We start from the raw sequence: 24,150 nt of genomic DNA, 5'->3' as shown, positions 1-24,150 counted from the left end.
TCTCGCAACGCACATGAGTATGGTGACCCCAAAACCTGCCCCGCCATGAACCGACAGCAACAGCTAGATAGGCTGCAAAGGTTACTTTAATTATGTCCTCCAAAGCAGAACAACAAAGTGGGAAGTGTTACAAATGCAAATTCACTATGGTGTTACACACAGCAAACTTTAATTTGCCCAATAAAAAAAAAAAAAAAAATGCAGCCCGTTTCTGCTAAAAAGGCGCCTCCGTCGCCTAGCGCTGATCCCCCAGGGTGGGTGTTCAAGATGTTGGGGGTGCACCCCCAGCCTCCCCCCTCCCAGGTTCACTGGTCTCACTGAGCTGCCTCTTCGCCATCTCCCTGGCAACACAGGTCCCCTGCCCGCTGTTCACAGCAAACACTCCTGCCCTGTGGGAGTAGACAGAGGTCAGCAATGTCAGCTGTGCCATTTGTGAAGCTCAGGTTCAGGACACTACACAAGCCAGCATTAAATGGAATGACTGGCAGTTGGCAAAATGCCTTCAGGACAACTGGACAGATACCTACAGGTCTACTGGGACACCAATTCCACACATGTGCACCACACGCACAGCAAGAGATGCGTGTTCATACCCACAGCCCAAAGAACCTCCTGCATAACGTCATTATGAGGACATTACACACGCAGCTGATGCAGTTTATCTCGGCTGAAGCATTAGCCCATTTTCCCTCTGCAGGATTAACAGGTTCTAATCCCACCAGTGTACGTACTTCTGTTGAGCTTCAGGCAAGTTGGGCATCCCAGCCTGGTTCTGCTTGGCAAAGAAGAAGCTGGACCACCAGTGGCCAGAATCCTGCCTGGGCAGACCTGAAGGGACACAGAGACCATGTCAGCTGAGGGACAGAAAGCATTCTGAGGCTATCGAGCCCCAGAAGCAACCCATGAAAGTCTGTTGGGGACCCTGTAAGAGGGCAGTGCAGACTCCCCCCACCCACCATAGCCTACCTGGGTGGTGAGGAATGACTTCACCGGAGTACTCCGAGCTGCCGCAGGAGCTGTTGCTGGAGGTGGAGCCAATGCGCCCTGGAACACACAGACACACACACACACACACACACACACCGTGAGGGAGAGCCGCTTTCCTCTGCTCCGTGTTCCTCCAGAAAACATCGGCTGAAGGTAGCAGCACCTTTCAAAGCTGCTTAGAGAATGAATTCCTCTTCACGGATTACTACACACACCCTGCTGTTCTGTGCACCACCTGCTACCTCTCACACACCAGCACTGCTAGCCACATTAAGGCTCAGCGTGTCCTTGACAAACCCCGACTCAAGCAAGGGACTCACTCCGGTAATAGTCATGGGCGGCAACAAGGGATCCGCTGGACGGAATGGCTGCCATCCTTCTGAGCTTCTTGTGCGTCAAGAGCAGTGATGGAAAAACCTGAAAGAAGGAAAGGTATGGAGATTGCTTGAGACGCAGCAGATGTGTTCATTTAGCCCAAAGCCCACCTTATGGTTCCACTCATGTACAAAGGACATATAGATCAACTGCGGTACCAGGGGTCCTTCTGACACCGCAAAGGCCACCTGTCTGACCACATGGTCCAAAAAAGCAGAACATTTACTAAAGCAGGACAAAAGGGACACGTGCTCTCCAGAACAGGGGTATCAGTCCTCGATCGGGATTCAGACTGTCCACCTGGTGTCGGGAACGGACAGAAATGACCCCACACCGACACCGACTGGAGCTCTTCTCTTGCCAAGATCATATCCACAAAGAGCAGAATATGAAAAGCTTCAGCTGAAGGTGTCGAGGTGTTTGGCGCCAGCCGGAGCGTTTTACAGACAGCTGGTACCACAATACAGTGGTGTAGCCAGTAGCGCTGGTGCATCTCTGACATCTGGATGGTGCAACTTGATGTGGGTTCAGCTCCCCCCCCCACTCTTTTATATGGGGTTTCCTTCAGGTGCTCTGGTTTCCTCTCACAGTCCAAAGACACACTGATATACCACTGGTGACTAAATTGCCCTCTCTGTCTGTGTCACACAGCTGGTGTTTCTCAAGAGAGATCATTTACTAGCAAAGATGGAAGGACCGGCGGTGTGTAAGATGAGCAGGAGCACAACGACTAACCCACACGTCGTTTTTACCATGGTTACAGCGATATGGTTTAATACAAACACCACCAATATGTGATGAAGCAGGACAGTGAACGAATAACATTTCAGCAATAATTTAGAGCAAAGGCAGGCTGTATTTAATTACTAGTTATTTCGTAACGACGCCGGCGTATATAACGCACTAACGGTCCAGAGCACAAGGCGGTTTCGACGAGAGGAATTATTAACGCTTCAATGACGCTTCTGCCCATAAGCAACAAAAAATAGGGGTCCGGCGCGCGTGACAGCGCGCAGTCTGCGACGGCAAGAAAAGAAACGGGCGCACAGACAGACAAAAGAACAGTACAGCCGGCGGAGACCAGTTTCCACATTCACTGTGACTATGATCCCCTCATAAAACAGCAGCGAAACGCGGACCGTGAAAACGCGGTGAAACTAGCGGCGCGTCCGCGTGCCGGCCGCCCCCCCACTTCAGTTCAGCGCGAGGCTGAAGTTCCAGTCACGTAACGCCTTCCGTCCTCCATTTTATACTCTGCGCCTCAGCTCGCGGACTCGAGCCCGCACTACTCCTCCTCCACTGACTCACCTTCGTTGACGAGTGCCGATGTTAAAGCAGCACCCTTAGCAGCTCAAGGTCTCGGCGGGCAAGGCTCAGAGGAGTAGGCGCTAGGCGACGGGGCCCATTTGTGAAAAACACTTCGGGTAAAACCCTCCACGTCCCTCTCTTGTATCAACCTCTATGTCCGTTCTGCTGAACAACGGCCCGGTGGGTGTATATATAGACAACGCGTCATTACGTCACCCCAAACTCCGGGTCACGTGATCCCGGGCTAGGTCTCGCGGAACAGAGCGCTGCGAGGGTCTGTAGCTGAAAGGAGCAGATCTGACGAGCCTTAGCAATGGACAGAACTGAAATGTCCTCTTTTTAACACTCCACTTTAGTAACTCGATAGAAGAGAGGTTCGTACAATAATAAGTACAACAGAAAGAAATTCCTGGTGGGTTAGTGGTTACGATTCGGCGCTCTCATCACCACAACTGGTTAGATTCCCGGTTAGGAAATAGAGGGATATGTTTTGATAACTGTAAAAACTAATTTCTACAAATATTATATACAAAAATCGGATGCATTTCAACTCTGAAAAAAAAACACTTATTCCACAGACCAGCAGAACTAGGTTACCTGCAAACCGGGAGAACGTTTTGTATGAACATCAGGAAAAATTCTGAGAAGCTTCGTTATTCTCTCTCTTAATCAATATGTTAAAAGATGAAAAAGGTAAAAGTAATATAAAACACTTCCCTGACCGGGAATCGAACCCTAACCGCCGAATCCTAACCACTAGACCACCAGGGACTGAAAAGTAAACTCTGTCGGTGCTACATGTGTGGAACAACATGGACCAAACTCCTCAATAAGCACCGGGAAACTGACAGTATATACAGTAGTTTTTAAATATTTAATGTTGACGCTTGAGCTCTCAGTCTCTCTGTCACACACACACACACACACACACACACACACACACACACACACCTGAAACCCCGTTTCACAGCTGCATTTATGCACAAAACTGCAGAGGTGTATTATTGGTATTTGCAGACATGATTGGACCGAATGTTTCACCTCATCAAGATCATGTCCGTAAACTGCTGTAATATGTGATCATTGTATTACTGGAGTAAAAAAAAGTGGTATAAAACACTAGAGAAAATTAACACACCCCACAACTGTCGTTCGGTAATCAGCATGCTTGTGTTTACATACACGCACAGAAAAAGGTGATGAGTATGGAGCCCATGTTCACCCCGTGTGCTTGCTGGAGTCATGTGGTCAAGATCACTCAGAAACGACAGCAGGGCTCAAGCTCTTCAACTGCACTTCTTAAACCTATTGTTTATTGTTGCTTACTTACAATGTCTAGAACATCTTCCTTTTGCATTTTGCTTTTCCACCTGCTGCCCGCCTCCAAATGTCGGTTGGCACTATTGTTCAAATACATATTTATACACATATGGAAACATTATGCAAAGCAATGTAAAATAGGTCATAATACAAAAGGTGCAGCATTTTTACATTCTGTTGGCCAGTACTGACAATGCAAACTCTCTTTTCAACAGTATATACAGTGAGGGGTGGGGAAGACTTGTGCCTCCAGGGTGGCAGGCAGCTTACAGGGGGAGAGTTAGGCAGCATAGGGTGTGTGTTTGTGTGTGTGTGTGGTTCTTCGCTTGGGGTTCCTCTGCTGTGGTGGGCAAAATCTAAGGGTGACTCTGTTCCGATGGAGAACGAAGTCCTTCATCGCTGACTCCGCCAACCACTTTGTACTGCAGAAGGGACAGGGATGGAAGGAGGATAAAGGAGGAAAGAAGCAAGGGTGAGGGGGGAAAAACAAAAAAAGACTCAACGGAGCAGGAATTCAAAAATTTTGACTTTCTCAAGGTCCGTATTGAGCATAGTGGCAACAAAGGGACAGGATCAACACTTATTCAGAACTATTAGTTCTTGTGTGCTCACTCTGCTTTAACAATGCGGACTTGTGCTGAATGCAAGAGCAAAATGTAGCCCAAGAGGGTTCGCAGTGTCAGCAGAGGAAATGACATGGACCTCAGGCTGAGGCCGAACACGCCCGTGTTTTTCATGAGATTTACAGCTTTGCGGGGCCTATTGCACCTCCCTCCCTGGGCAAGCTCGCACTGGGGTGGCCTCTGCGGGGACATTTGGGCTTACCTTCATGCTCCCCACCTTGTCTTCAAAGGACCTGAATGTCGGGGAGTTCCTGCAGAGCAAAGGCACATTTTAGTCCTGGTCAACTGGTCAATTGGTGAGTGACCCTAGACACTGAAGGAAAAAAAAAAATGCTGGAGCACCAGGCACTTTACCTGATTGCCGGCATACTTATAGAGTGGCGGATGGAGTAGTTACCACTTGGACAGCATTAAGGAGACAAAGAAGTGAATGTTAATGTAAAGTGAGTGCAAAGGAACCCATCCAGAGGAGCGCAGAGAGCATGACGCACTTCATTCATGTGGTACACGTGTGGTCAAGAACAACTTTAAGCAGGACCACAACATTAGGACAGTCACTCAAGGAAAGCAGTCATGGACACCACAGAAGCAATGCAAGATAAAACATCGAATAAAAATAACTAAGGAACAAGGCAAAACTAATTTAATATACCCTTTAAATTTACATTTTGTATCTGTTGATAGAAATTTTAATGATGTTCAGACTAGAGTTGGCTGAAGGATGTGTATGTGTTAATTTTATCCAAATGACTGAAAACAGGAGAGCTCTGCTGCACCGAGTGAAAGCAATAAATGGAGGGGGGAACAAATGTAAGCAAAAGCAATGTGTGCAAATGAGAAAGAAGGCAGAAGAGGAAGGCAGGCTCCACCCACAGCATCACACCAGTGCTGACTTTCAGGTGGCTGGATTCTGTGACCACGTTACTGCCATCGCAGAGGGTGGCATCGCCCCATTTCTATTCAAGTGTCTGTTCCATCACATGCAGCAATGTTTGGAGCAAAACACCCAGAATGACAATGTGGGGTTCACAAATGGATACCACAGAACAATGACAGTAATAATAATAATAATAATAACAACAACAACAACAACAACAAATAATAATACTTACTGCTAATGCAGTATTGGGTATATGCTTTCATTACAGCCGGATACTTTTCAGGAGTAATTCTGGTTATTTAGACCAATGACAGATACCACAGAACCACCCAGAACTTTAGGGGAAAAAAAGCAACGTGTAGGTTGTACATCTATGTCCTCAACTACTCTGCTCCCTGCTGTCTCACTGGAGCAAGAGCAGAAGGTTCCTCAGCAACATACAGCAGGGAGTCGAATGAGCGAAAAGCGGCGCAACTGCATACAGTGCGTTTCCTCCCAGCTCTTCAGTTCTACCAGGGATCCGTGTTGCTGCGGCAATGTTAGGGTTGGGGGGGCAGTCTCAGTTGCCAGGCAACCACTCAGCTCCTGAACAGCAGAGCTTGGCAATCTGCATCCAAGTAGGCCAGTGTGCATGAGACCAGTGGAGAGGAAAATTGAGCAGCCGCCTCGGTCCCCTGTGCTTCTCTACAACACGTTATAACTGTGTCTGGCTCCATTGGGATGTTGAGGACATTTTCTCAAACTCGGTCAAAATTCGAGCTCTCTAAATTCAAATAAGTTCAGCTACTCAAAAGATCCTTTTAGAAAAAGGTCGGATTTGTCCTCCCTCCATATTCCTGCTAATCCACAACCCACATTCTGTTTCTGATGAAGATAAATACTGTAATATCCAGCCCTTGAGTTGTGCTGTGTACCTCTGTGCACTTCCAATTTCTCTGTGCACTGATTCTGTTTCTGTGTTGTTTCTGTTCTGTTGTTAATTTTTAAAAAATTAAGAGGTGGATCTTTAAAAACTGTTTTGTACAGCCTTGTTCAAGGGTGATCTGTTACTCTCTCACACAAAGGCAGGAAGCACAATACCTCATGTCTCCAAACTTCCTGCTGATGACTGTGCCAACCGTGGACAGGGCAGCAGACGTCCTCTGGCTTGCCTGGGTGAGGGTCTCCTGAGTTTTCTTGTACCTGCAGGTCAGAGGTCAGAGGGACGGCTGTGAGGGGCAGCAGAGATGACCACCGGTTGTGCTCCAGGAAGGAGACGGAAGCTAACAGGGGACGGGCCGATGCTCAGTGATGTGAGCTGATCTAATTTTAATGTTTTAAGGTATACATCTGAATGTACTGGAGATGTCAGGAACACCAGTTTTGAGAAGTGTTTAATATTTGATACCACCATGTTTCTGGCTAAGGAGCTACTTATGGAAGTGAGATTAAAATAATAAATACATAGACAGTTGTGGCAGATGGTGTTTCGACTCAGTTATGGAGCTGTGAGCAGATCAGGAGAGTGGCAGCTCTCAAAGAGATGGGTTCGAGACCATTCTTGAATGTTGGGAGGAATTCAGCAGCTTTGAGGGACACATCTAACTGCATACAGGCTAAAACTGAGAGGCTTTCAATTTTGGACCCCTTGTGAGTGGGACCAACCAGCAACTTGACCTGTCTGTTTGTATTTTTAAAACTATGCTTTCCTTCAGTGTTTTGCTTAAACAATACTAGGGGAAGCAGTGACTCTTTGTTTAGGGAGGCAAAGAATATTTTCATCATACTCAGTGAGACAGCTGCCCGTATTGGACTAATTGTACTCAGGCCAAAGCCAGGATCACCCTGGTCATAAGACTTGACCCACCACCTGGCTCTCTGTGCACTTCCCAAAGTGATTTCTGAGCTGCAGTATTGCTGGGCATTATTGGGATTACCCTGAACCAGATGAACCCAAGCAGGGTTAATGTTCTCATGCTTGGTTTTGACACAGCTGTCTTTTGTCACAGGAATGGAACCTCACCATTTCTGATAGTTCATGGGACTGTGGCCTTCCTGCTTACACAACAATAAAAAATGTCAGAACCATCCCAGGTAGATGGCCTTTGTTACCACAGGTCTCCTTTCTTTTTGCTTAATTTCAGGTGCTCCATAAAGACATCACAGCATCTTGCATATGTATATCACTGATCTACTGAGGTGGCAGCCAACTGCACGATCTCTAAAAAGTGCTCCAATAACGTCTACTTGCATTCGAAAGAGATGCTATGACAATGGCAAGTCTGAGACAAACAGCTACTCCAACACAAACAAAGCAGAAACCAAAAGAGGAAACATATTTTGTGCTTTTAGTATGATGGCCAACTTTTGGTCTGAGAGCGTACGATCTGGATTTTCACTGCACTCCTCTTCTTAAAGTCACCGTTAACTGTGGACAAGGAAACATCACATGTTCTCATGAAGGCACCTGCATCCTGGTCTCCAAATGAGCAAATAAGCTCTCAAGGATTGAACACAGTCATCCTGAACCCCTGACGACATCTTATGGCAAGAAACGGGTGATCAACAAAACCGACGTCAGACACAGTTCAGCTCACTGTTCCGTACTTCCTGTTCGTTCACTCAGCTGAATATTTGTTCATGTCAAGGTCTTTCCCACGATAAGAACCTGCAGCCTTTCAGTGAGAGATAAACAGCTTTTCTGATAAAGATGCCTTTAAAATCACACCACCTACAAAATACTGCTCCACAGCAGCCAGCTGGTAACAAAACTGGACAAAAAAAAAAAAAAAAAAAACGGGGGGAAAAAAGTGAACTCATAGTTCAGAATGGCTTATGTCCTCCAAAGCTGCAGATGCTGAAAGAAGTCTACAACAGACACAGTGTGACAGCTCACTGCTTCATCATCTAGCAAAAACAACTAACAAACCACATAAAAGTATCTGTGAATGCATCTAAGCCATGCTCTGCATACTAACTGCAATTTCCTCTGGGATAAATAAACTATCTACCCATCTATATCAGTACTGCATTAATATCCAGCATGAACTTTGCATCTATTAGTTGCTGCATTTTTAAAATACGCAAAGGGTAAACAGGCATCACGAGAGTAGGGTAAATTAAACAGGTGCACTTCATTTCAGTCTCCTCAGACAAAACTGCAGAAACCACTGAGAACACTTAAGGACGAGGGATTAGTTGCACTAAGACGGCACGTTTACAGTAAATCCTTGTCACCATGCCAACACTCAGCAGCAAGCACTTTGGTGAAAAACAATACAAGCTGTACACAGAAGTACATGTGATGTGCTGCTTTCATAAAATCCACAGTAATACACCAGCTTCTTGTGTTATTAACTTTTAGCTTATGAATTTTCCAAGATAATAAAATCCCCCCAATTTAATTTTTTAATCCACATTATCTTCAGTTATCTAACTTCTAAAATTCAGACAGCACTGGAGCGAACGCAACCTGTGTTTACGTGGTCTGCTGAAAGATGGCAGTAAAGAGCATCCGAACAGAACAGGAGTGCGGGACCATCTTCTTTCAACCCACATCCACAGTGTTTACAGCTCCTGCCTGTTGTTTCTCGGTATTTGTGATCAGTAATAAGATGAAGCATCTGGCACATGTTTATGGGTTGAATTTGTCAACAATCATAACAACAAAATATTAGCAGAATAGTAGAAAGAGAGCAGAATATAAAGCCAAGTGCTCTAGAAAGCACCGGGGTTCCGTTGAAAACACACACACACACACACATTTTCTGAACCGCTTGTCCCATACGGGGTCGCGGGAAGCCGGAGCCTACCCGGCAACACAGGGCGTAAGGCCAAAGGCGGAGGGGACACACCCAGGACGGGACGCCAGTCCGTCGCAAGGCACCCCAAGCGGGACTCGAACCCCAGACCCACTGGAGAGCAGGACCCGGTCCAACCCACTGTGCCACCGCACCCCTCTGTTGAAAACAACAGTACCCATATTGTGACCCCTATCACAGTTACCAGATGGGTGTAACAGAAGTGTCCTTAGCTGCCAAGTGGCAGCTGGTGTTTGATAAGATATTTTCACAGCCTTTGCTGCGTCAGTTCTGCTCTGTCCAGCTCACTACTGCTTCCCTCTGGTCAAATCCTATGAGCGGCCTGGTTGGGAAAGATCTAACCATGCACTTCTCACTCAATGGAATCAGACCAGTTAAAAAAAAAAAAAGTTGTACAACTGCTATTTGACATGTCTTGAATGTTTTTCAGTGTTACAAACAGAAAGCTGTTCTTATCTCACTCTGGTTCTTAAGTTGAAAATCAGGAGTTTCCACAGCATTTATACAGTATTTCCTTTTCAAGAACACTTTCCAGCTAAGCTGCACCCAATCTTTGGTACACTTTACCAAAGGTGCTCAATCATGCGGAGAGAGAATAAGTTGATCTCAAAAACAAACTTCATCATAACTCAAAGGAAGATTTGCAGTAGCTTTCAGAAGAGAGGTTTAAGCAGCAGGCCACAGGTCTCTTTCTCTCTCACTCTCACACACACAAAACCACAGAGCAATGGCTACTTACGACACTACACAACAAAGGTGTGCGACAGCACAGCAAAGGATAATACCACAGAATAAACCCACTCAAGTGTGCCAAGACACCTCGAAGGTATGAGCAAAAGATAAATAATAAAAATAAAACAAAAATAAGGATCACTCACAAATCAGATGTGGTAAGTCTGTCGTTCCACTCCCCCAGTTTCTCCGTGGTTTTCACATAGCTAGAAATAGAGACCCAATTAAAATAAACCCCCAAACAAAAGGTCCATTCTCCTCCTGGGTGGTCTCTCCCAGGAAGATACCAAGCGGTGCTGTGACTCCCCTGAATTGTTCTGTCAATTATTTTAATTTAATATTGTGAAGCCTCTTTGCTTGATGACTGACACCTGCATCTTTTTTCTGTGCAACAAGAATTTGCGTCACCGCTGTACAAACCAAGCAAATAACAAAGGTCACCTCGCCTGTCACACTTCCACAGAGATCAAAGGCAAAGGGCAGGTGTCCTTCAAAAGTTTTTACATTTACTGTGGTACCTACCGTTGAACCACAACAGTGGCACTATGAAGCCTGGCCGCTCAACACACACTGGTGCGCAATTTCAGCCTCTATATCACACTTTGTTAGACTGACAATATTAATAGGGTTCCATCACAGTGTGATTCACTGAGGGAATGGAAAATACAATATTGTATATCACATGACCACTTTGTTGTTTGGTACAAAGTGAACTTAGGGTGCATCATCCCCACGCCCCCCATGTCTCCATAGAGGTAATGGAGACCCACTCTGGGGTCTCAGCGGATCTCTCGGCAATGGTGCTGTCCTAAGAATGTACTGGTCAGCCACTGTGGTCTCCTAAAGCAGGGTGGGGTTTGGTCATGTCGGTGTCGGGGGGGAGAGTGGACAGGAAGCATTACTCACGCACTGGACGCCTGGACATCGTGCCAGCTCCGGGTCAGGTTCTGCTTGAGCTCCTCCAGTGGGGTCAGACCCAACCTCCTCTTCAGGTCACCGGCGTGCTTCTCTTTAGCAGCGAGCACTTGCCGCAAGGTGTGTATCTCCTCCTCCACCTACAAGAGCGTACCGCAACAAAACAGCTGGATTTGCGCTGAACAGGTTTTGGGTCTCAAACCTGTGGGGGACCCTTGCCAACCTGAGGCTCTTCAGGCGAATAACCAGAAGACAAGATGGGTAAAACTCAGTGAGTTCCCCACACAAAAAGTCATACAGAGTATTTTTATTATAGCTACATCCCACATTTTTACAGAACCTGAGACGTGAACAAATCACCTCTCTTTTCAGACTTTTGTTAATTGTGCCTCAGTGGTTAGAGTCACTTTACAGCTGCAAACAAAACGAGTTATGAACAGACTTCTGGTCCAGTTGGGTTCGTAAGTCGTGGATCCAGCGTATGTGCAGCACTGTTTACTGCACACAGCTGACACAGTTCATCACAGGAGGGTGTTTTTATCGCAACAAATCTTACTCAACGACACAACTACTCCAAAGTAGCCTCCGGGCACAGGTTCACTTCTTTAACCGCTACCCCACCAGCTGGCCCGGTAGGAAATTACACCCCAGACTGCACTGCACCTTGGAGAGCTCCAGCGTCAGCTCCTCGTGCTCCTCTTGGCTGAGGCCGGACAGCGCGCAGGGGGTCGCGACCCCGGCAGCTCCAGCAGGGGAGTCCGACAGAGAGGTTCCCATGATGAGACCCTTGCTGGGTGAGTTCAGGTTGATGTCTGGAACCCGGAGAAGAAAGGGACACAGCAAGCTTTGTTTGTTAGTAGCAGTCTTCACAAAATTAGCACAAGTTTACCCCAGTAGTACACACATGATCTTTTTTTTTTATTTTCACACGTTTGGTGCAGTACTGACCAGTTTAGGACTGTTTTTTGTAATTATTAATTAACCGGTCCCTGCTGCTTTTCTCTGGAGACTGTACACTCTGTGACGGTCGACAGGGTCACTGACTGTCACTGACGGACTGGGCATGATTATTACTGCTCAGTCTGTGTGCGTCAGACTGATGTGTTCTGAGGAAAAACCCCGCTGCTCAAGCCTCGGACCTTCTTCCATTTGTACCACGTTTTCACCGTGTTTTACCTTGACCCGCGGACTCCATGTTCCAGCTCCGCACACTCGCGCTGTTTCTCTATCAAACCGCCACTTTCTCTCTCAAGAGTGTGAGATTTTCCTCGCGCTCCGGACACAAACCCCGCGCGACCCGCTCACACCTCTCGGCAAGGCTCGCGACGGCCACTCCGCGCGACTCGCTTTCCGGCGCGCGGCGTGACGTCGCAGTGAAAAGGTCTTTTCCCGCGGTTCGCGGCGCTGCCGCCTCGTGCGCTCCGTAGCGCGGGTGTGAGTGTGTGGCGGCGGAGGCGTCGTGCCGGTTCCTGTAGTGGAACTGCGCGTTAATTCGTGTTTTCCCCCACTCACTTTCTTCTCGGTGTTTTGTTTATTACCCGTTCATAAAGATGGCGTGTGAAACACCGTTCATGATTCTGTATCATGACATGTCTCGTCTCTCTGCTCGTTCGCTCACTGTACACAGAGAGGCAGGGTCGAGTTGGTCTGGAGCTCATCCCAGAAGCGCAGAGAGCCTGGCCCTCCGGTGCATTTGCCCGTGGGATTATTAATGATTTCTTTTCTAATTATTTTCAGATTAAAAAATAAAACAAAAATGACAGGGTTCCGTCGAACTCCTGGGGTCACTGAGACGTTACATGAGAGAGGGGACGTAGAGAGGGTCAACGGCTTCAAATTCCTCTGGGTCACCCTCACTGCCAAACTCACATGGACTGAGCACACAACATCGACCATCATAAAGGCCCATCGACGCCTCCACTTCCTCAGGCATCTGAAGAAAGCCAGGATGTCCACTACAGTCCTCACCACTTTCTACAGGTGTGCTGTGGAGTCCGTCCTCACAGGGTGTATTACATCCTGGGATGGCAGCTGCTCCGTACAGGACGAGAAAGCCCTACAGAGGGTGGTCAAAACAGCTCAGGAAATCATCGGCACACGGCTACCAGCAGTCGAGGACACCTACGCCACACGCTGCCTCAGAAAGACGATGCGCATCATGAGAGATCATAGTCACCCCACACGGGCACTTTCCTCTTCCCTGCCATCAGCAAAATGGCTTAGGTCTATTCGAACCCGCACAGCTAAGTACAGGAACAGCTTTTACCCCACTGCTGTAAGACTATACAACACTAACCGATGTGCCACCTTCTGTAACTAGAGTTGGACTTCTCCACCCAAGCGCATTGGTAAATTACACTGCCACTTTAAGCATCCGCATTCTCAGTCTCTCCTTCTGAGTTCTCTGGCTGTCAAGTGGCATTATTGTTACTACTGTTACCATTATTTATTGCTATTGTTGTTGCGCCACTCACCGTCATTGTCATTGTTTTGTTTTGTTTGTGCAGTATTTCTATTGTCTCTGTCTTTGTCCACAGTCTGTGGACAAGCATTCAGGAAGAATTTCATGATACTTGTACACAGTACTTGTACCTATGACAATAAACTTGAACTTGAACGTGTTCATTGTGCTCTGAGCCCACTGGTATGGAACTACTCGCTCAAACACACAAACTGGCATCCTCGGATTGATTGCTTGTTGAATATTTTGGGCTTGATGGGACAAGCTGTCATTCCCCAACCGGACAGCATCTCCAGCTCTGCCCGGGACCCGCACACCCCCAGCTCCCTCCGCACCCGTGGCTGTCGATCAAAGTGCGGACCTGGATGAGATGGATGAGGCCCGTGGGTTCGAGGGAGAGGACTGAGCAGATGTCCGGACACGTGTGTTTGTGTACGTGTGTGTCGGGGTAGCTGGTTCTAGTTCGCTTCCCACTAGCAAACACACAGCTGGCCCTCTTCTCCCGAAGAACTGAACCGTGGATTTCGGACACACGCTCCAGCGGGCAGGAACGCTTTTGCGGACTCCTCGAAAGTCGGTAAACACCATGACGGCTGAGGCTTGTGTGAATCCGCATCCCAGAATTCCCCTTTTCTCTCGCTCAGAATGGATGTTCTATGTTAACTTGTGATGTCATCAGTTACTCCCAACCCAGCGCAGCACCGCCTTCTACTCTCTCCGCGGTGCCCCCGCGTCTGCCCGCTCCAGATGTTCCCACCCCCTGCGTCAGGAGGTCACATCCATGAAGAAGCAGGACGGCCCTGGGAACATCTGCTTCTCGGCGCTTCTGCATTGACGTGTGAGTCTCCTGTGCCTTTCCGCCCAGCGGGATCGAATCCCTCTCTGGAAGCAGAGCTATAAAACGGAGCCCCTCGTCCCACCATGCGTCCCCGCCGGTAGCGCTCTGCCTCCGCCCGTTTAGATAAGGGGGATATTTGTCAACGGCCGTGTGACAGTGTGGGGAAAACATGGCAAATTTTCCACATATTTCATATGCTGTTAGTTTCAGTGATTCATAGTCGAGAAGTTACGGCATACGTTACCATGACAACTCAGTGTTTTTATGCTTTGTGATGTGAAAAGAGTTCTTGGGTAAGACTTGAGTGTCCTCTGCTGAAACACAGTAATCAAGGTAAAGCTGTTTCCTTTCTGATGTGTTGTTTTTTTCCAGGTATGGGCCGGGTGCCAAGTGACGGTCATGAGCCAATTTAGTCTCCTGCTACTGTCCTGCCTCCTTCGGCTGCGTTTGTCACGCGGGCAGTGCTCCCCCGCGCTCGTCCCTAACCCCTTCGACAGACGGCCCCCTGCAGGCTGCGTGCAGCCTTTGTGCCACGTCCAGAACCCGAAACTGCGGGCGGAGAGCGAGGACCCGCTTTCCGAGGAGACGGGCGGCTCTGCAGAGCATCCGAGACCACGCTGCGTGCACGGGAGCACTCATCTGCTGGGGGTGGACGGGACATGGGGCGATCGAAGAGGCTGGAGACAAAGGGCAAACCAAACTCTCTGGATGTCACCTTCCACCTGCTCCGAGAACTTTATGAAATTTCCAGCGCTGAGAAGATGGCCCAGAAAACTCAGAGCAACAAGAAACTCTTGCAAGCTGTGGGGAAGTAATGGTAATGACAGGGGTAACAGAAATGGTAAAAATAGTGGTAATGGAAATAGAAATGGTAGTGGTCGTGGTACTGGTACTGGTAGTTCTGACCATTGCAGTGGGACTTGTTTAGAGTTGTAGTGGAATGCTGTTGTTTACCTTTGCTGCGTTCAGTGTCCATCAACTCCGTTTGGAGAAGGACACTTTCCACTTTAAGACATCACAGGATTTCACCGCAACCTACAGACCGAAAAGTCCATCATTTACGTTTGCATTTGTCACTTTCCTCCAAATGGATGTATATCTTAGAGTAAACAAAGTGGATTATCAATAAAGAACTTTAGACACAGACACAGGACTGTGGACACAAGGCTTGTGTGTCTAATGGCAGCATGTTGCTGGTTCACATCCCTCCAGTAGCTCCTACAGAAGTGACATTCAAATAACAAATACATCCCATCCTTGCTCTGTGTGTCCTCCTAGATGATCAGTGGCCACACTGGTAGGATTATTATTACACTGTGCAAGTAAATATCTAGATTATAAAGTATATGTAAGCCTACATTAGTACGCATGTTTATAAATTAATGTTCCCTCAAATTACACAGCGGAGAGCAGGATCACTTGAATGGGTATCAGTCTTGTAATACAATGTAAATGGACACATTACAGGAAATTCTGTGGCTCCTGTACTAATGTTATTGTCATACTTTATAATGCAACCTGAACAAATAAAAAGAAATGGTTTCTTTGCCAAACAAGAGAATATTTTTGAACCAGCGACAAATGTTAACGTGTAGAAAAATCTACGGCTTCCTCGGCAGCAGTCGTGATTGAGTTAGAAGTCGCCTCCATTGGTGGACATCTGTCCCTGAGGAACCCATTCGACACACGGCACTTGTTTCTCTGATATCCTGGACTGCAGCACTGTAGCGCCAGAATGGCACTGTGTAGAACATGAATATGGAGACAGGACTGCATGGGAAGAAAGAACAGCAGAAACAATGTCAAGAAACATTTATTTTACAACAGCAGATATGATACTTTTTCCTTCAGACGTTATAAACATGCTACAACATAACGAATATACTTCAGTACATAAGAGTGTGCATGACAGATCTGAGCCTTTCAACTGGTACACACTTCTTTACTTTAATCCTCTTCGCTCCAGTCGAAGCACAGGGCCTTCACTGCATGTCTCCAGTGGTACACACTACTTAATGATTATATATGAAATCCCATACAATTAAAAAGTATAGATTTCATAAAAAAAAAAAAAAAAAAAAAACAAATTAAATAAATAAACACATATAATCGTCATTGTCGTTATACTATAGACTGATTTCCGTTTGGACACATGAGGACATCCTGCGGTCTCTGTGATCCACGATGGCCATTTGCACCCGCAACTCCGCGAAGAAGCTGCTGCAGGTGTGTTATCCATTCCAACAAGCGGACAGACTGGGGCAGGATGGGGAGATCAGCAAGCAGGGGAAGAGCTCTTAAAATCCACAGAAAGTTATTTATACCTTCGTGTCACCAGCATTAACAAGGCGCACAGCAGAAGACGAACAAGAACGCACAGAAAAACGGAGCGGCAACCGCTGTCCTACCAGCTGTCCTCATGTGAAGACATCTACAACAAACCCTCTGTAAATGATTTGGAATCTCGCCTGTAGGTGCAGTCTAATGTAAGAACAGACCCTGGCTCAAACTGTAACTTGTTTTGTTTCTAAATCCAAAGTCACAGTCAATAAGGGGTTAATAACAGAGGGGTCTCTTGATTTATTCACTGATCCAATTATGCAAAGAGCCCAGATATAACTATAATCAATAGAAACTGTTTTCTAAGACACTCCCATCGTTGTTACTCATCACTGACCCTCGGGAACATCGGACAGGAGCTGTAAACACTGCGGAAGTGAGTTGAATTAAGGCATTCCCACTCCTGCTCTGTTTGGGTGCTCCTAACTTCCACCTATTGGCTCAACAAGTAAACACAGCTTGTGTTCCCTCTGCCTCGGGCAAAAAATTCTACTAGAACAGACAAGTGCAAACATGCAATTAAAAACAATTCAAACCGCCAAAGTCTGTATTTGAGCGCAAAGCGGTTCCAACAGAGACGACGCTCCACCTGCCTGTCCACTAGGTGGCGCCACAAGGGGCTTGGGAGAGCAGTTTGAATACTGAGGTGGGGGTGCAGGTGAAACTTTGGCACAGTTATTGGGGGAGTGATCAAAGTAAATGTAGTGTATGGTGGCGGGTGCATCGAAGCTACACCCCTTTCATACTGGCCAGCGAGATCAATAGGTGGCTTCCCCTGATTACCTTTAAATCCCAGCTTTGTAAATGGACATAAGTAATGAAAGTAGGAATGTATGCAAATCACCAATGATAAAACTATCAATGAAGTTATACATGTAAATCACATCATAATATGGGAACCCGAAGCAATACGGGGCAGTCCTATTCATAAAAGCCCTCATTTATAGCTTCCTAATACGGTAAAACCTGTACCAACATATAGCATTGCAGTTCACAAATAATATGGACTAAACAGAGCAGTTCCACATGATACAGCAGACACAGAGTGTGAGCGGGGCTGGAGCTCCAAAGGTCAAAGTTCACACTCAGGGATGTTACATAAGGAAAGTCCAGTAGATTAGTTAGGCTTCCTGCTGGAGGTTCAAGCACTTAGAGGAAAGAAAACAGCATGATGGTCTCTCTCTCTCTCACACACACACACACACACACACACACACACACACACCAAAGCAGACACGTCCTGGATGGTTCACTGGACAGCACACAGGGTGGATGGACCCGGTATGAAAAGGGAGGCCTGGATGCTAAAGGCCAAAAAGATTTAAAAAAACAAACAACCAATTTCTCTTTCCTCTCGTTCTGTATGAAGGACGACCTGGTGTCCAGTCCACCGTGTCCCTCCGTCCTCCGTCTCAGCCCTCTAGTTGAAGCCCAAGTCGGTGTGGTAACTGGTGTGGTGGCTGTTGACTGTCAGCTGGGTGCTCTCTGTGGCCAAGGAGGGCTGCATCATGATGGGCTCCGACGGCTCTGCGGAGCACATGGCGGCGCTGTCAACACACACACTGCGTGCGCCGCCCCTCACGCACATACACACACACAGCACGTACCCCTCTCGTCGGCCTGCAGCTGCGCCTCCAGGTCCTCGGGAGACACGTAGAAGTCGGGCTCCTGGCCCTCGGGGGGCCGTGGTTTGCACTTCCCGCAGCAGCAGTTACAGCAGCAGCAGAGACAGCAGCAGAAGTAGCAGCCGGTGATGAGGCCACAGAAGAGGAAAAGCGCCTGCAGGGGGCAACGGGACGGGGGGGGGGGTGTTACTGAGGGTGGCGAAAGAGCATTTCTGACCTCAAACCAACGACCTTCTGCAACGGTCCCAGCAGTTGAAAAATTCTCTGTTGCACCACTAGAAAGAACAAGTCCCACGAAACAGAGACCGTGTCGCCTGCCACAGGGGACGGAGCAGAGGGACGCAGGGGACTCAAGAGGCATGTGTGGTAACGCACACGGCAGGGACGTGGTCAGGATGGGCACTCCGGCCCCTCGCTGTCCTTCCCTCCTATGGTGTTAAGAAACACTGTATTACAAACTGTCCAAGCGGACAGTTTCCAGTGTATTCTTCTCTTTATTATTTACATGTGCATTTATTCGTTCCCAAGTGATGTACGACTCGGAGCACCATTCGCTTCTGGACCATTCATTCATTCATTCATTCATTCATTCGTTCATTCGTTCATTCATTCATTCACATGTCAACAATATAGGATTGGTCTCTGCACTGGAGTCGCGAACCTATGCACACCTGGGCTCAAGCCCAAACAGCTGAGCCAGGGAAGAGGCCAGCCTACCTTGGCCCACCAGCTGGAGAGCACGAAGTAGGTGTTGACGTTCTCCTCGCCAAACTGCTCGGCCACATAGAGGCCCAGCGAACCGTACTTGTCGTAGATGTTGCGCTTGGTGGGGTCCGTCAGAATGGCGTGGGCGCTGTTGATCTCCTTGAACTTCTCCGCCGCCTCCGGGTTCTCGGGGTTCTTGTCGGGATGGTACTTCAGTGCCAGTTTCCTGGGGGAGGAGGAAGAGGAGGAGCAACCCTCAGGTCCTGCTCGGGGGAACGGGGTGCCTCTCCGCTGGCCACCAACGCTTCTCAAACCCAATCGCAACTCCAGCAGTTGAAACGTTCCATCCATTTTTAAAGTAGAACTTCTGGTGCTCGCTGACAAAACGCCACGTGAGGAGACAACGATGTTCGCGACGGCCAGGGAGCCTGCGTCCTGGCCACAGGTACCATGTTTCTCCACACCTCAGTGGGTTAGGGTCCCACAGTGAGCTCCAATGAGGTGTGCGATGGCCAAATGGCTTCTCTCTTTCTCTCTCTCTCTCTCTCTCTCTCTCTCGCTCTCTCTGTCTGTTTGTCTCCCCTTTAACTCTCACTTGTGCCCATAAATAAACCAACATAACACGGAACACAAAATTCATTTTCACCCAGATGCTGTGTGCAGACGGAGCGGTGAGTCCGATAGATGTGCCTATCCGTCTCCATGGAAACAATGTAACTGTGGCTACAGAGGGAGGCAGAGTACGGGTGAGGAGGGGGAGGACTCGCGAAGACCAGGGCCCAGGACCAGGGTGTCCCGACAGCGACCGTGGTGAGATGCTGCTCGCAGGTGGGACAGAGGGACCGTCACCTGTAGCACTTCTTGATGTCATCAGGCGTGGCCACCTTGTCGACGCCCAGCACCCGGTAGAGCGTCTCCCCTGAGGTGGAGAGCGAACGTTGCCTCTGCTGCTCGGACATGGCTCGGTGTCAACCTGGGGGGCGACGCACACGCACACGCACACAAAAACACACACGAGGGTCACTTAGCACCGTCCCGAAGCCCGACTGTCCCCTAGCTGCACTCTGTGGGCACAACAAGAGACCCAAGTCCTCAGCTCAGGAATCTGGACAAGGATGGAAAAACGTTTTAGGACTCTGGCAAGAAGAGGATTTTTCTCATGACACCAAAATGAAGTACAGGTAACATCCACTGATCCCCATTTCTACTTCACGTGCCAAAATTTCCACTAAATTTTCCATATTTCCTGCCAGACATTTAGAAGTGGGAGGTTCCTGCTCCTTGGACACAATGCATCATTTTGTCCAGCATGTCTTCAAAGTGATCAGTGACCCCCCAACACCTCAAAACCAGCATGAGGGTGAACCGCACGTACCCGCTGAGATGGAGGGCGGGAGCGAGATCCAGGCTGAAGAACACGGGCCACCGAAATCTTCTGAAGGGAAGGTTCTGCTCAACGTTCAGCCACGGAGTGTGGTCTTTGTTCAGTCCTAATCCTGGTATTGACCACACATAATAAATTAGGAAAGTTTCACACCAAGTTTCAAAACTGCAGTCACTCGTGTTCCTCCGAAGCGCTTGCAGTTCTTGCGTGTAACGCGGAAATTGTTGGCAGCGAGAACCTCGTCGGGGTACAAGTGGAAGGCGCAGGGACATGGGACACTCTGCCTATGTCTTCTGCTTTTTTACCCTAGACATGTGTGCTACACGCTTTAGCAACCCCCGTGGGCTTGCTGGGGTGACGTAGCACGGGGGAGCCCTCCGCCGATGGCATCTCTCTCTCTCACACACACACACACAGAGCACGGTGAGAGCCGGTCGCTCCTTGCAAGACTTCGACCCACATTTCTGCAAAGCCAGAGAAATGTATTTGCATAAAATGTGGGTGACTCTTCCCCCCGGTCACTGCGAGCGCTTCGATTCCCAGCTCAACACACTCCTGTCCATCAGAACGACACACAGTTAGCCCGTTGTGGATCGTTTCTATGGCAGCTGAAACTGAACAAACTAATGATGAGAGTTGCCCCTGGACACAGAGAGGGGCTCTGTCTGCAATCAATAAGTCAATAAATCAAAAAATCGGTGAATACCTCACCCAACAAATAGGGGGAATGTGAGGTCATCAGCTGGTCTGAGGTTAATCTAGACTGAGTGTGAAGGCCTGCAACCCCAGGGATAGAGGTTCGAGAGGCAGACCACCCCTCGCCTGTTCTCCGAACTCACACACAAAAATGTCTCTGCATGTTTATAGATTTTATACGTATGTCGGTGTGTGTGTGTGTGTGTGTGTGTGTGTGTGAGAGAGAGAGAGAATGAGAGAGTGTCACTGAGCCGATGACTGGCTGAGCGTGTGTGTTTGTTATGTTTCCAGCACATGCTGTGATTTTAGATTAAACAGATATGGACACTGCTGATTCTCGGTGACATAGTGTAAGCCACACACACACACACACACACACACACACACGCAGAGCTGTGTATTAAAACTCGTGAGCAAGGATTTGTGGCAGCAGCCTGAACTGTCACCTTGACACAAACATGCAGACCACAGTATTCTTCACGGGAGATTACTGGTGTCATGAATGGCCATGAATTATGTTACAGTTCAGTACAAACATTAAGAAATGAAAAACGAAAGTCAGTGAGGAGCGTGTGATGACTGCTGATTCAGAAGGGTGGTGAGGACTCTGGTCCATTTCGGGGAAGAACTCCTCCCCACCTCTGCCTTCCAGGAGAGGAGGCCAAACCTGTTCTTCCTGCACTCAGCTGAGCCCATCCTCCACCCCAGTGATCCCTAAAACCTTTACTAACCACACACACACACACACACACACACTTTCTGAACCGCTTGTCCCTTACGGGGTCACGGGGAACCGGAGCCTAACCGGCAACTCAGGGCGTAAGGCCGGAGGGGGAGGGGACACACCCAGGATGGGACGCCAGTCCATCGCAAGGCACCCCAAGCGGGACTCGAACCCCAGACCCACCAGAGAGCAGGACCCTGTCCAACCCACTGCGCCACCGCACCCCCTCTTTACTAACCAATTAATTAATTTATTTTGTTAGTTTATTCTAACCTGTCGCTTCAGTTGGGGTAGGGTGGAGGCATACAGCAGTGCTAATAACTGTGACACCTTTCAGAATGCCACAAGCTGACAGCCGTTGTGCGTCGAATCATAATAACAGCAAACAGGTGATGCTGCACCAAAATATAGGTCCTAAGATCGGATACCAATGACCCCCCATTTCTGAGTTGGTGTAAAAGTACTTGCACGGTGTTGCCTTATACTCCACACAACTGCAGGTCCAGAAGGATTCTCCAGCTCACATCTGCCAGCAAAATTTAATCCAACTGTGTGTGTGTGTGTGTGTGTGTTGTGTGGACATCTGATCTAGTACATATATATCTATGAGCAGATTTCTAGAACACGCAGCTCACAAAACCCAGGGGTAATATTAAGGTAAAACATAGGCTACAGGGATATGGCACATTACTCTGTTGAGCTGCAGTGGGTGGTGCTGCTCCATGCAGAACAGTGTGAACCCCCGATGCATTAATGGATGACGTCCCCAGGTCAATGAAAACCAGGCTCTAAGTGATCATGGTCACAGGACGAGCGACCTGCAGTACTGAGGACAGCAGCCGCCACGGTGCGCCGCGAGCTAGTAAGGGGGGAGGTCACAACATCCTTATGATGGATACATTAAGTCCTAAGCATTAGGACAGCAGGGCATCTGGACCATAGCGTGTTTCGAACCCGAAACGAATGCAGACGCTGTCTCAGAGTTAGTCATTAAAGACCACCCGGGGAGTGACGTCACTGTGACGTCACAGTGACATAATGGCTCTTTTCAGAGAAGATTTGTCACATAGGTGATAGAGAAACCCTGAGACAAAAATTCCAGGCTGAAGCAGAGTTCTGGAAAGTGCTGTCCCCTCCCCAGTCAGAAAATCTGCAGCTGGGATTAAAAAAATGACAGTTTGTGCAGGAGTTCCCTCTAAAAAACAAAATTGTGACGATAACTGTGTGGCCAGTGTAACGGATTGTGTGTGTGTGTGTGTGTGTGTGTGTGTGTGTGTGTGTGTGTGTGTGTGTGTGTGTGTGTATCCATGCTGACGTCACCCCCAGTAAACCCCACAGCTTCTTTTCACAGCTCATCGTGATCTGTGATGGAATAAGAGGATTTGTAGTGCAGTAGATGATACATAATAATGCACAGAAATAACGTCGTACCGAGCGAGTGTGTGTGTTGTGTAACGCTGCAGTGGAGTGTGTTCAGAATGTAGAAACATTAAGTTACAAACGTAAACACACACACTCCACTCTGCTGTTACGCTCTCCATGAGGACCCGCTTTTGATGCCTTCGGAGGGGCAAATGAGGACAGACACGGGGGTCTCTGCGCACTCAGGTGTCCCTGGACGGGTGTGGGAGCAGAACCGCCAGTCAACGGGCCAAGGTGGAGAGGACCTCACTGAGACCATACAGGAGGAGCAGCATCTTGGATACAGTCCTGAGGCTCATCTCTGAGCATCTCTCTCTCTCTGTCTCTCTCTCTCTCTCTCTCTCTCTCTCACACACACACACACACACACATGCATGCATGCATGCATACACACACCGAAATGGTGCATCGGGACACACATAAAAACATATTATACTCGATACTGCTCGGCTCTCGCAGGCACGACTGCGATACAAAATAACCGAAGAGAGAAGCGACTAACGCCCCGTTCCGCTGCTCTCCACACTCCACTCACCGTGCTGTCTGTGCGGGGGGGGGGGCGGGGTGTGCGTTTCTCGGTCTTCTGCTCGCTTTGCGGGGGGAATCTTAGCTATTCTCGCATCCCAAGTGAACGCGCGCGGTAATCACGAGCACGCGCGATCTTCTGCCGCAGGTCTCCCGCACCGCGGCTCGCGGACCCGTGTTCTCGCGCACTGTCAGACTAGGGTTGGGGAGGGCGGGCGGGGGGCGGGGCTGCTTGTGGTGTGGCGGGTGACAGTGGGCGGGACGGGAGCTGTCACGAAGCAAATCCCTCCATCAGAATACAACAGATTACTCGAAAAGTGTCTTTAAACACGTCGCCAGATATCATTTAATAGCATTTCATTCTATAATTCGCACGGTGTCAAACCGAACTGTGTGGCAGGTAAAAACTGGACCCAAAATTTAGACAGGAAAGGGGAGCCGCCGCGATGTGAAATCTGAACAAATGCTGTAACTGAAAACCGGCCTACTA

The 24,150-nt window shown here is 48.4% G+C and overlaps 3 protein-coding genes across 6 annotated transcripts; all 3 read right to left on the bottom strand.

Annotated features, from left to right (window-relative positions):
* Positions 1-68: 68 nt before the first annotated feature.
* LOC108926440 (pancreatic progenitor cell differentiation and proliferation factor B-like) lies at positions 69-2,845 on the bottom strand. Its single transcript, XM_018739112.2, has 5 exons — positions 2,671-2,845; positions 1,308-1,404; positions 967-1,044; positions 732-828; positions 69-389 (listed from the first exon to the last, which is right to left on the bottom strand). The coding sequence occupies exons 2-5, from the start codon at positions 1,360-1,362 to the stop codon at positions 263-265; spliced, it is 357 nt and encodes a 118-aa protein (XP_018594628.1). The 5' UTR covers positions 1,363-1,404; positions 2,671-2,845; the 3' UTR covers positions 69-262.
* A 1,110-nt stretch (positions 2,846-3,955) lies between these two features.
* LOC108926438 (TPD52 like 2) lies at positions 3,956-12,308 on the bottom strand. Of its 4 annotated transcripts, XM_018739108.2 has the most exons (8): positions 12,117-12,308; positions 11,604-11,752; positions 10,932-11,080; positions 10,172-10,231; positions 6,574-6,675; positions 4,968-5,012; positions 4,816-4,864; positions 3,956-4,412 (listed from the first exon to the last, which is right to left on the bottom strand). In XM_018739108.2, exons 1-8 carry the CDS (start codon positions 12,133-12,135, stop codon positions 4,347-4,349), a joined length of 639 nt encoding a protein of 212 aa, XP_018594624.1. In that variant the 5' UTR covers positions 12,136-12,308; the 3' UTR covers positions 3,956-4,346. The 4 variants fall into 4 exon arrangements, with proteins under 4 accessions (XP_018594624.1, XP_018594625.1, XP_018594626.1 ...); XM_018739109.2 differs by lacking the exon at positions 4,968-5,012; XM_018739110.2 differs by lacking the exon at positions 10,172-10,231.
* Positions 12,309-17,231: 4,923 nt separating this feature from the next.
* On the bottom strand, positions 17,232-23,841 carry LOC108926441 (dnaJ homolog subfamily C member 5-like). The gene is made up of 6 exons (XM_029251945.1): positions 23,671-23,841; positions 20,285-20,405; positions 19,759-19,882; positions 18,922-19,135; positions 18,187-18,358; positions 17,232-18,106 (listed from the first exon to the last, which is right to left on the bottom strand). The coding sequence occupies exons 3-6, from the start codon at positions 19,866-19,868 to the stop codon at positions 18,000-18,002; spliced, it is 603 nt and encodes a 200-aa protein (XP_029107778.1). The 5' UTR covers positions 19,869-19,882; positions 20,285-20,405; positions 23,671-23,841; the 3' UTR covers positions 17,232-17,999.
* Between the last annotated feature and the right edge of the window lie 309 nt (positions 23,842-24,150).

Source organism: Scleropages formosus, chromosome 5 (assembly GCF_900964775.1).
Source record: "Scleropages formosus chromosome 5, fSclFor1.1, whole genome shotgun sequence".
Taxonomy (NCBI): domain Eukaryota; kingdom Metazoa; phylum Chordata; class Actinopteri; order Osteoglossiformes; family Osteoglossidae; genus Scleropages; species Scleropages formosus.
The sequence above is the reverse complement of the archived record's forward strand: the minus strand, read 5'-3'. Positions and strand labels throughout refer to the sequence as shown.